At 36.5% G+C, this 13,339-nt stretch overlaps 1 protein-coding gene across 5 annotated transcripts in view; it reads right to left on the bottom strand.

Moving 5' to 3' along the window:
- uckl1b (uridine-cytidine kinase 1-like 1b) overlaps positions 1–13,339 on the bottom strand; it is a 55,106-nt gene that overhangs the window by 1,085 nt on the left and 40,682 nt on the right. For 2 of the 5 annotated variants that reach the window (XM_053686214.1, XM_017487333.3), the window contains exons 8-14: positions 8,878–8,897; positions 5,745–5,843; positions 2,428–2,521; positions 1,851–1,913; positions 1,576–1,698; positions 1,296–1,403; positions 655–811 (exon numbers count right to left, since the gene is read on the bottom strand). In XM_053686214.1, coding sequence (XP_053542189.1) covers positions 655–811; positions 1,296–1,403; positions 1,576–1,698; positions 1,851–1,913; positions 2,428–2,521; positions 5,745–5,843; positions 8,878–8,897 — 664 coding nt within the window. Of the gene's footprint in view, positions 1–654; positions 812–1,290; positions 1,404–1,575; positions 1,699–1,850; positions 1,914–2,427; positions 2,522–5,744; positions 5,844–8,877; positions 8,898–10,380; positions 10,398–13,339 lie in introns of all 5 variants that reach the window. The other 3 variants (XR_006983814.2, XM_053686213.1, XM_053686215.1) reach the window with 3 other exon arrangements.

Here is a 13,339-nt window from a genome sequence, read left to right as displayed (position 1 = left end):
TGTTCACATGATAATCAGATAGTGTAGATCTTTGTATTATGATGCTAGCAATATGTGGATGTGACTTAGAACAGAAAAGAATGTAAGTCTGGATAGACTTTCTGATAATTCCTTTTGTGTATTAAGCAACTTTTATTTCCCAGAATCTAAAGCATCAAATACCATAGGTTTAAAATGAGATAATAATAATAATAATAACACACAAGCATTACAGCCGTGCATGACTACTCACATGCTTTTTCTAAGTTGCTGACAAGATGTTAACAAAAAACAAGACCCCTTTGCAATAGTTTGACTACTGGTGTAGAGATGAAGACATTCATGAAAGTTAATTTTTAAGATAATTTCACACAGGTTAATAATAAAATGCTCATGTTGGAGACGTGAAATAATTCAAATGTAATATAATTAATTTATACTAGTAATCACATTAGCTGTGGCCCTAAAAAATGTAAATAATAATAATAATAATAATAATAATAATAATAATAATATTAATTTTTTAACACATAAAAAAAAAATATACACTATATGGCCAAAGATTTGTGGACACCTGACAATCACACAAATATGTCCATTATATTCCTGGATATGTTGCAGCATGGTAAGTATATTAAATGATGTCTGTTCAACGATTTAACCCCAGCTGCTTACCTATGCCAGGAATAATGTGGAAAAGGTCATTGACCTTTTTGTCAACAGCAGTGGTGATTATTTTGACCTGAGGAAAGGCATAGGCTACTGAGTGGACCCCCATCTCAGCCATCAGCAGAGAGACCAACAGAATTTTATCCTCCTGTACATCATGGTCCTATGCACACAAACACAAATGCACACCCTCACACATGTACACGGCAATGCTGCTGAATTCTCAAATCTAAATGTTATAAAAATTAATCAACGGCATGCCTCTGACAGTAGTTCTGGGTGCAAAGTTAAAATAATTTTTAATTTAACATTGTTATGGTGAAGCTTTCTGTAAAGAGACATTTATTTAACATTTATGGAAGAAATCTCATATATGCTTTCTAAGAGTTAGAATGTTTTCCACCATGTGAAAATCTTCAGGATGACTGTATTGTCTTAGTATTGCCTCAAAAAAAAAAAAAAATTCCTTCAGAGGGACTGTTTTATTCATATATAATAATTACAAATATATTAGAGGATTTTTTCATTGTATCAAAGTAGTGACATTATAACAGCATATACACCAGTAAATAAATGCTAAAAAAAATACTAAAAAATGTTAAATTAAGAGAAATTGTGTTTGTGTATGTGAGTATACTTGACCTCACCAGTAGGACTCGTACTGCCATCATGGCCGCAGCACCAGTGGACACAGTACAGTCCATAAGGATCACATGGTCCTCACTGATATCTCTGGGCAGACGCAAGTAATGCAACTACAAGCATAAGTAGAAGAAATGGTGTTGTTCAGCTGCAGCTTAAAACATCATTAAAACCAAACAAATTAACCAATAGTTGGCAAGTATGGCAACAAATGCCTTGTTATATCTTGTTAAAAAGTTACTGATAACATGTATTTACATCAACTTGGAGCAATTGGAATGGTACCTCAGGCTCTCCTGTGTCCTGATTGGTCTGGATTAAAATCTTGCCAATACGAACGTCTTTGCAGACGGCTCTGAGTGCAGGCTCCATGGTTTCTCCTGCTCTGAGGATCGATACCCCGGTGACCTGCTCAACCATACATACAAAAACCATTAACTGCAGAAATGTGCTTCAGTCATTACTACAAACACACTATCTGGATTGGCAGACAATCTGACCCTAAACAATGAAAATGTGACTTATCTGTGAACATTGCCAGATATATATTTCCTACTAACCCTCTTCCCTTGAAAGGTCCTTCCTTCATAGTCCTGGCCTTGTGGGGTATGAACAACATGGACCTGGTAACAAGATAAGATTGACCCACAATTTACCATACTGAATTTAAAAGAGAGAGACATTGTATTTATACACAGTATTTTTTTTCAAGGAAATTGCCTTCAGTTCCTGTTGTAGAGAAACTAAGAATAACCAACATTAAAATGACTGATTTCACTGTAAAGACAATTTGCTTCATCTGTAAGCTTTTTAAAGAATACCTTAAAATGTGTTATAAAAAAAAAAGTGTTATAAAAGCAAAGTGAGAAGAATAGGATACAGAGGAGCTGCTGAGCTTTGATAGAGCTTTTTAACTGTAAAGGTTCTCTTGTGACACCTTGCAGTAGTGTGTTACGAAGTTATATGCTACCTTTGTGCCTTTTGCTACTTCTGTTTTTTCCACTGCGGTGGACATGTAACCTTAGTTTCCATACACAAGGCACCGCCCCAAAAACAACTCATGCAGAAAGTACACTGATTAAATATATTCTCCTTTTTTCCTCCATTACAGATTTTGTTTCTCTACATTTTTCTGACCTGAGATGGAAGGAAGGAGAGCGCTCTCTCAATGAGGAGTCTCATCAGCCTTTTGGAGTAGAAGATGAACTCGTCTCTGCTTGTCTCTTTATTCCTGTTACACATTCAATATAATAACAAAATTTTTCTGGAAGCCTGTGAAGATATTCTATGGGAGTGGACTAATGTGAATAAATCAGTGAATTGAATAAAATGTAAAGCAATGTAACTGACACAGGCATTCATTTGACACAAGGAAAACAATATATTTTTATGCAAGCACTGAACACAAAAATGCAGCAAAAAACACGGATCTAAAGGCCATTTAACAAGTGTTTTACGTTAGCTGTTTTAGAGGTGCATTAGATGAGCATAAATGTGAGCCCACGTGCTGTGGTGTTTCTTAGAGGTGCTGTCTATATATGAGTGAGTGAAGCATAAACACAGTAGAAATCCAACATCACAGAATCACATGTATTATATGTTGTAAATTTTATTTAAAATTATACTCTACAAAGTTGCCAATGATTGTGCAACTTAGTTTCACAAGTGGTTGTACAGTAATGATACACTCGGTTCACTGTTTCACGCCACATTTTTATTGACCATATGTTGTAATTACAGCTGGGCCAACTTCAGATATCTTCAAAGGGTTGTGCACTTGTGCAATAGATTTTTTGATAAAATTGAAGTGGGCTGTTGTACTGGTAGTGTGTGCAGAAAGGTGCAGTGTGTTCATTGCCCTGTGATGTAGCATGAGCAGCAGTTTAAAAAGATGTGATGACTGGCTTCATGTGTCTCGGAGGAAGCACATGCTAGCAGTCACCCTCCCCAGTTGATGGTTGTGAAAGGGGGAGTTGGCTGGTGGGTGTTTATTGACAATGACATATTGGGAAGGAAAAAGCAAACTTTTAAAAATTCTGTAAATATTTTAATGTATCCAAATATTTATTACATTATCCAGTAATTTTATACTGCTGCACAGTGAACATGGTGCTACATAAACATTAGCACTTCACCATGTATCACATGAAAAGTAATTTTATTGTGGCATGGGGCAATATCATGCTTTAATTATACAGTCATTGACAAAGTTATTTTTATTTTATATGTCAACCCCAGTATATTTGAGTTGGACTTAAATAATGAATATGACATAAAAGTGCTGACTTTCAGCTTTAATTTAAGGATATTTACATCCAAATCAGGTGTAAGGGGCCAAAAAGTAATTGGGAAAACTAACAATTATAAATTAAATGGTAATTTTTAATGCTTGGTTGAAAATCCTTTGCGGTGAATAAGTGTATGAAGTCTGGAACCCACAGACATCACCAGACACTGGATTTCTTCCCTAGTAATGCTCTGCCAGACTGGCCGTTTCCTGTTCTTGCTTGCTCTCGGGGCATTTTGCCTTCAGCAAGTGAAATACATGCTCAATTGTATTCAGATCAGGTGATTGATTTGGCCATTGCAGAACATTCCACTTATTTGCCTTAAAAAAAAAGCCTTGGGTTGCTTTTGAAGTATGCTTTGGGTCACTGTCCAATTGCACTGTGATGTGGGTTTTGAAGCATTTGGATCAATCTGAGCAGATAATATAATTCTATACACTTTTCTCAGCAGTCACATCATCAATAAACTCATACATGAACACAGTGTTTCCCCAGAGGATTTTGTGAGACTGTGGTGGGTGAACCTCTGACCCTCTAGGGGGTCCAGGGGCATGCTTATGGAGACAAATTTGTGCCAAAAATCTGAGCGCCTTATTGACTCTCTAGTGCCCAGACACTCAACAGACCCTCTTCATGTGAGTCATTTATATTTTTTTTTATTTGTTTGTAGTTTTCGATTGATACCCTTGTAACATACTACATCATGTAATACATGTAAATATTGTACAGGGGATCTTTACCAGTTGTTAATAGACAGGAAGTGTCCTACCAGTTTACTAGCTAGCCTTTGCATTCTTGGAAAGTTGATGGGTAGCAATCCATCCAGCTATCATCATATTGATAAACATTCATACAGTAAGACTCTTCATAATTAATTGTGAGCCCCCAAATAATAAATTGTTGGCTTAGTAAAAGTGACTTTACTCTTGTGACTTGAAGCCACTGACTCAAACCACTGCTTTAAGGGGATGAAATACTCATTTTATAGAAAGATTGAAACATGTTGCTATTTTGTAAATAAGATTTGTTGATTGTGTTTCATTATTATGCTTACTGTCCCATGTACACCTCACTCACAACTGTACTTTTAATCAGATAAGTTGTGCTTAAACTATATAATGCGAAACACTGCCACATCATAAGATGTGTTGGTATGCTTTGGATCATGAGTATTTCCTTCCATTCTTCATACTCTTCTCTACCCATCATTCTGGTACAAGTTCTCTTTGTCTCATCTGCCCATATGATGTTAAATTAGAGGTGTTTTTCAAACATTAATCTGATCTTCCTGTTTTTACGTCTTAACACTGGTTTACCAATCTTGTGGTTAACCCATTGTATTTACTCTAGTGAAAATTTCTCTTGATTGTTGTCTTTGACACAATCATGCCTACCTCATGGAGGGTCTTCTTGATCTGGCCAACTGTTGTGAAGGGGTTTTTCACCAACAGGGAAAGATTTCTTCTGTCATTCATCACAGTTGTTTTCCAGCGTCTTCTGGGCCTTTTGGTGTTCCTGAGCTCATCAGTGCATTCTTTCGTTTAAGAATGCACCAAATAGTTACACTCTCTCTGATGAGTTTGTTTTGATTTTTCAGTCTAATGATAGCTTGCTTTACGGGCAGTGACATATTGAGAGTAGTACTAATAACAGACACCTTTTATCTGCTTACTTATCCTTCTGAAATAACACACTTGGCCATGAAACAGCTGAGCAGCCAGTTGTCCAATTACTTTTGGTCCCTGCTGTACATCCTACACTGTTCACTGGATTTGTATTTAAATAATTTAAATTAAAGCAGATAGTCTGCAATTTGTCCTCATTCATTATTTAATTTGAACTCCAATATATTGTTGTAGACAGCTAAAATAACCATGAATGTCCAAATATTTATGGACCTGACTGTATATAATTGTTTATATATATATATATATATATATATATATATATATATATATATATATATATATATATATATATATACACATAAAATATACTTTTATTCTATTGTTTCAGATTTATTGAACATTAAATATCTTAACAGCAGCAATGGATAACAGATAACCATACTTGTGGCATTTTAAATTGAAGCAGACTATCAAACTGTGGGTCACAATTGCCATTCATAGCATTGAAGGTTTGTGGGTCTGTTTGAGTGTGTCTGACCTGATAATGGTGTGCATACCGCGGACCTGCGGCGTGCTCTCCAAAACACAGAGCGTTTGGGGTAGGGGCTGAGCTTGATGGGCAGAGGCCAGCGCCGCCCTGTTACCATGGCCACCAGAGAGATACAGGAAGTGGTCAGTGGAACGTCACATTTAAACTGGGCCACCAGCACATGCAAATACACATGGACATGTCTACACATCTCCATCTCTCTCTCTCTCTCTCTCTCTCACACACACACACACACACACACGTCATGTTGAGCATTACTGGGCACAGTTAGTTGCTTGGAGGAAAGAAGTGCAAATGAAGCAGCAAATACAGTCACTTAAGAACAGCCACTACCATTGGCACTCCTAACAGGGGCTCTTACAACCAAACTAACTGACAAATGTTCCTGAGTGTCTATGCATTATTTGATTACAGAAATTCCCTGCCATCAGTTCTTGGCCAGATCATGGCAACACCTATCCGGCATTATTTCCATTTGGAGCAAATCAGTTTCAGTGACATGATTTAAAATCACTCATTAATTATATATTCCAAGCTAGTCAGTCAAACATTGCACATAGCATTTTGTCTGAGCAAAAGCTTATATGAATCACACAGTTAAATAACAAAAAAAAGGTTAGGTGAATTCAGGTATATTGGGTCAGCAAGTAAATAAAGACAGCATTTACTTTCTGGACTGATAAATGAAACATAAAACTTACACTATTTGTTCAAACATATGTGGACACCTGACCATCACACCCCTATGTGATTCTTGAACATCCCATTCCAAAAGCATGGGAATTCATATGGAGTTGGTCCCCTATTTGCTGCTATAATAGCCTCCACTCTTCAGGGAAGGCCTTCCATTAGATTCTGGAATGTATCTGTGGGAATATACACTGTACCAAATTTCAGCTAAATAGGACTTATGGTTGCTGAGAAACATTTATTTGAACTTAGCCCCACCCCCTATGTATGATAATGCCCCAAACTTAGCATATGACCTCAGAATGGTATCCTGTATACACCTTGCAAGCACTAATGAGTTGCATCTGTTTTCGTAAATGAGACTCATCAAGGCTAATCATAATTGATTGTACTGTGGCAGCACATTTCAAAGTGCACATTTCTTTGCACATTTCAAAGTGTTCTGGATCATTTTTACGGTTCACACTCTTCTGAATACTTTGACACCATTTTTTTTGCAGATTGGGCTAAAAACCTAGGGGAAGTATACAAAATAGGTTTAGCATGTTATGAAAATTATCTTAAATTGTAGTGTTCAGAGCTTAATTGTCCAAAAGGAAAATCTGTGTGCTAATAGCCACAGAATCAGCATAACAAAGTAGATTTATTGTACATCTTATTTTACAAGTGATAATTATTTTCGTGTACAAAAAAATGAATAGAGCCCCCAGTGGCCAATATGCTTTCTTTCCCAATAGGAACCTACGTTTCATAGAAATAGCTCAATGTTAACCCTATCAAAATATGAAAGCTTACTGGCTGATGACCACCATGTTTATTAACTAACTTTGTAATCAACATATGCTCTTGCGCATTAGCACGTAAATGATGTATACCATATTTCAGTCTTATCGGACCTATGGTTCCTGAGAAAGGGTTATCTGATCTTAGCTCCACCACTTTGGTATGAACACACGCCAAACTGTGCTTCTGACTTCAGAATCTCGTCTTGCATAAACCTTTCAAATTTGGTGCGAATCCATTCAAGCACCACTGCCTGATGTTGGACAAGAAGGCATGCAGTTGGTGTACCAGTTCGTACCAGTTCATACCAGAAGTGCTGAATGGGGATGAGGTCAGGGCTCTGTGCAGTCCAACTGACTTCTCCACACGAACCTTTGGCATAACATTTCTTTATTCACCTCTCATTGTGCACAGGGGCACGGTCATGCTGGAACAGGTTTGGGCTAAGCCCCTTAGTTCCAGTTATGGGAAATCTTAATGTTAATGCAAAGAAAGACATTTGAGAAAATTGTGTGCTTCCAACATTGTGACAACAGCATGGGGAAGACCCATGAATGGGTGTGATGGCCAGATGTCCACATACTTCATATAGTGTAAGTGCCTAATAGAAATAACAAATTAATTCATATGATATAAGGGATGTTGATAATCGCCGAACAGGAAAGTCATCCCAAAAATCCTGGGGTAGGTTTTTCACAAGGTTATAAAATTGTCATGAATAATTTATTCCATATATCTATGATGCATATGTACTACTGTAACAATGAGAATAAAATTAGTTAAAATCATGTGCAGATATTTATAAGTTAATAATTTCAAAGTGAAGCATGGTTCAGGGTAATTGGGACAGATTAAAACAATAAGTGAAGAGACAGGAAAATAGAAGGGATGATACTTACCTTTTAGCAGTGGTTTTCTACTGTGATTATTACTTGTACTGAATTTTAGAAAACATTGGTTATGAATTTGGGAAATGTTGAAGATTTTCTACACTCTGTTACTATTGTTATTGAATTACAGAATGCTACTTAGGCCAACATCTTAATATGTAGTCAATTTGACTTTGTTTATATTTCATTCAATATTAGAATATGTTGATGAATTTGGATAAGATTTGTAAAAATCGTATTACTGAAATGTGATTTATTGATGCCATTAATAAGTTACAAATGTACAAATAAATAATCTTTTAAAATGTCATTGTGGATGAAAGTAAACACATAAACCAGTGAGTATGTGTCCCAAACATGTCATTAAAATATTACGTGCAGTCAATCATGATAAAGGAGGAAGCCATGCATCTACAGATTATGAGAAACATTTTATCTTCATGTTGTTCATCATGTTCTTCATGTATATAGTCAACACCTTGAGGATTTTAGAGATTTATCATGTTTTGGGGTATTTGTTTTTATTAATGGCAAAAAAAGCTTAGACAATGTGGAAATTCAATGTGTCCCAGTATATCTGAATTCATCCACCTTTATGTTATACGCAACTAACTGTTTGAGAAATCTCACATCAAGTTAGACACAACTTGCAGCATTTGACTTGACCACATCAAAATCACACTTCTGGCTGCAGGTATGCTCTCGCTACAATAATTAAAAGCAAGCAATGATAAATAAAAATAACATGCAAATCTCACATATCCCAGCGGAGTTTCCTCTATGGATGGAGAACAAACAAACAAAACAAAAAACAGAAATGACAACAAGTAAAGAGGGAAAAGAAAAGATAGATCACATTACTCAAAAGGTGAAAAAGGGATGAAGGAAATTTGGGAGAGGAGTCAGAAGTGTGACTTGTATGCTTTGCACTTAACAAGACCTGGCAGACAATGATTAGACTTGATCACCAATTATCAACACCATGTTGCATGTTTTCTGTTGTAAACTCTCTGCGCTGTGTTCTTTGAAAAATGTGTCTGTACTGTGTATGGTGTCTGCTGATGCTGTCACTCTCTTATTCACTCTGAATGTCACTGGCAACAGAGTGCAGCAATGCAAAAGCCTGATACATCCTGTGTCATAAGAAAGAAGAGCTGTACTTCCTCTCTAGCTCTCGGTTAGCTTGCCCAATGGAAAAACTCAAGTCTTTGTAGTAGACACTGGAAACATTTCTGTGGGCAAGATCTTCAAGAGACAGTGACAGTAAGACAAAAAGGGAGGGAGGGGTCAAGCGTAGGAAGACAGTTGTTTATTTTAGACACAGAATGCAGAAGAAGTGTCTCTTTCAAAACAGTAATGCATGGAAAGAGACTGATGTCTCTACTGAACTTGCTTCTGACTGCTGCACACTTGGGACAAAACAATGAAAATGATATGTTTGGGAGCTGTTAGATTCTCATGCATGTTGATCTGAGTGTTTTACATTGGTAAAGATGGCAAGGATGTATTAATACAAGTATCTAAGTGATTTATATAAACAGGCAGTGCCCTCTCTTGGGTAAGTGGTGTAGGTGCAGCATTCTCAGGAGTAAGTGAGCAGATACAGATTGCTAATAAATGTGGACAGAAGTTTTCCCCTTGCTGCTGGTCTGAAGCCAATTTTGTTAATGGTTAAAACACCAATTTTATGCTTTAGACTTTATATTCTATATGCTTTATATTAATATTCACTTAACTTCTTGCAAATAAATATCTAATTTGAGTACCTAATACCTATGAAAGGGTTGGTCAACATTAGCTCAAAACACACCAATTATACATATATAAGCTTACACATACATAATGTATCAATAAATAAATCCTTTGAATCATCATCATCATCATCATCATCATACTACTACTCTTTAGTAACAATACTTGTGTATTTTAAGTCATAGATATAAACAAAATGGACCAATGAAGTTAATGAAAGTCAATAAATATGTGTTATGGGGCAAACAGCTCAAATGAACAGATGTTAAATTATAATTGAAAATATTCCCTTTAAATATTTACATGGACTATATGAAAGGTTTTTCCCCCACCTTTTATAATGATATTGTACACAAATATCTACCGAAAATCTCAGAGTTCATAACTATTGCTTTTACAGATTGGTTAAAGTGTTTTTAAATGGATGAACTGATTTCAGAGCAGCACTATTTGGGTACCTTTGCCTGCTGAGGCAGATGGTGTGAAAGTGAAGTTTGGTGCTACTCTACCTGACACTGAGCTCGCGCTGCATCCCCATCGAGGGGAAGAGGCATACAGGAAGGGATAGAGAGATGGAGGGGGAGATCAGAGGGAGGGAGAGAGAGAAAACAGTTCGAGTGCAGTGAGTGGGCAAAGCCAACACAGTGTCAACCAAAAAAAAAATTTTTTTTTAATCAACACATTCTATTAATTACCATTATACCCATACAACAACCTACATCCTTGTTAATGCTACTAGACACCAAATGTATCTAGTTACTGTAATTTCAAATGGTTCAAATTTGAATCAATTTCTTTCTGATTGTTGCATCACTGTATGCCAAAAGCTTTGTTTGAACATACACTTTCACCAAAAATATGTAAGTGAAATAATGCACTACAATGGGTATAATGACTAATTGTACTTTCAGACCTCTCTGAAAGTATTGGAACGGCAAGGCCAATTGTTTTGTTTTTGCTATACACTGAAGACATTTGGGTGTATTAAACAATTTAGAACATGGCACCTTTTGTTTGAACCCACACATTTTTCAAGTGATCAAAAATTTTGGAACATGACTGCTGATAAGTGTTCCTTGTTACCCAAGTGTGCCCTGTTAGATTGATTGTTTAAACATTTAATAGCTCTGAATATCTATTCTTGGTCTGGGAAATGGGTTTTGCCTGTGAAGACTGCATTTTTTGTTAAAATGGATAAACCAACATGAAGACCACAGAAATGTCTATGAGAGAAAAGCAAGCCATTTCGTAGCTAAGAAAAGAGGGAAAATCGATCAGAGCCATTGCACCCACATTATGCATAGCCAATAACACAATTAAGAATGTCTGGAAAAAGAAAGTAACTACTGGTGTTCTAACAACCAGACATTGAATAGGCCGGCCAAAGAAAACAACAGCAGTTGATGACAAACATTGTGACAGCTATGAAGAAAATCCAGTTAGTGACATCACAGTGCAGGGGTGAAAGTATCACAATCCACGATTTGAATATTTTGAGAGCAGAAATATAGAGGCCATACCCCAAGAAGCAAACCAAACCACCAGATTAGAATTCGCAAATAAAATAAAGAGAGGAGCACCAAAATTTCTGGAACCAAGATTAACCTCTACCAAAATGATGGAAAGGCCTAAGTTTGAAGAAATAAAGATCTGCTCATGGTCCAAAACATTCAAGCTCATTGGTCAGGCACAGAGGAGGTAGTGTCATGGCTTGGGCTTGCATGGCAGCTTCTGGAATAGGGTCACTAATCTATATTTCTGATGTAACTCATGATAGTAGCATCAGAATGAATTCTGAAGTTTACAAAAACATTCCTTCTGCCAATTTAAGGGAGATGAATCCTAATTAGGAGGAACTTCATTATGCAGCAAGACAATGACCCAAAACACACTGCCACAACAACAAAGGACTTCATCAGGGGACAAAAGTGGAAGGTTTTAGACTGGCCAATTCAATCACCAGACCTTAATCCAACTGAGCATACATTACAACAACTGAAATAAGCTGTGGTACAAGCCTGGAAAAGCATCATGAAAGAGGAATGCTCAGTTTGGTGAGGTCAGCCGGCTTGATGCAATTACTGCAAGCAAAGTTATGCAACCAAATAGTAAGTGCTATTTACTTTAAGACTACCTTTTCCAATACTTTTGCTTACATAAAAATTGGGTGGTGTTCCACCAAAGGTGCCAAGTTGTAAATCTAGATGTAAATATCAGGAAATCCCAAACCCAAATGTCTTCAGGGTACTGCAAAAACAAAAGATCTGGCCTTGTTCCTTTGGAGGGGACTGTATACACCAACAATTACTAAAGAACTTTTAATATTGAATGGTTTGTGAGGAGTATAAAAATTATATAAGTAATATGCGTTCAGTTTTGCAGTCAGCAGATCTCAACCCAAATAAACACCTATGGGAGATTTCGGTCCAACGTATTAGAGCTGATTTATACTTCTGTGCCTGAGCATAGTTCACGGGCGCTCGCATAAGGGTGCGTCATACCTGCACATAACATTAGCATGTCCACTAAGGGGCAGTGTCACATAAACAACACCAAAATTGACAGAAAAGAGACAGCAAGAAACAGAAAACACTCTCAGAAGCCAAAACAAAGGAGGAGAGCTCTCTGTTTCACTGGAGAAACATAAATAAAGGGCAACACCAGCATAACTTTGTTTTGTAAGCGCTGGGTTGCTTCTGATTCATGAGTCCACCATTTTTAATTTTTTCAAAAACAGTTATTTTACTTTTCCTACACATTTGTTCAATCATGACTTCAAACTGTGAAACTGATGCGGTCATCCAAATGGATGACAGTATCATGAACCCAACATAAGAAACACTTGTTTCTAGAATTTCATTTGCTCATGGGGAGACAGGTGAGATCATAAAACCTACAAGCATACCCATAAACCCACTCCCCCTGTCAAGATGCAAATACACATTAACACAGAAGTAAATGAGGAAATGTCTTTCAGAAGAGTGGTGTTTTATTCCAAATGTATAGTTTCAGAGCACTGATACTGTTCTGGCAACTTGTGGTGGCCTTACTGAGATTTATTTTCCAACAAACAGCACAGTGAAAAATTCAAGAGATTAACAATTTTAGGAAATGAAAGTTCAAAAATGTAGAGCTAAGTACATACTTTAATGTAAAACTAGTAATTTACAAAAATTTATAATATAATTAATAATTTTAACCAAAATATCTGTAGGGCAATACTGTGGTGCAGCAGGTGACATCGCCACCTCACAGATCCAAAGCCCCCAAGTTCAATCCTAAGTTTCAGTTACTGTCCAGGATAGGCTCCAGTTTCTTACCCTTACCAATATATAAAGTGCTTATTGAAGATAATATGATGAAAATGGTAAAAGACTACAGATAGAATGATATTTTAGTGCAATGCTAGCACAGCCAAGCAAATATAAATGCCATTAAAAATGAATGCAGAATATGATTAAGAAAGAC

This window comes from Ictalurus punctatus, chromosome 15 (assembly GCF_001660625.3).
Source record: "Ictalurus punctatus breed USDA103 chromosome 15, Coco_2.0, whole genome shotgun sequence".
NCBI classification, from domain to species: Eukaryota; Metazoa; Chordata; class Actinopteri; order Siluriformes; family Ictaluridae; genus Ictalurus; species Ictalurus punctatus.
The sequence above is the reverse complement of the archived record's forward strand: the minus strand, read 5'-3'. Positions and strand labels throughout refer to the sequence as shown.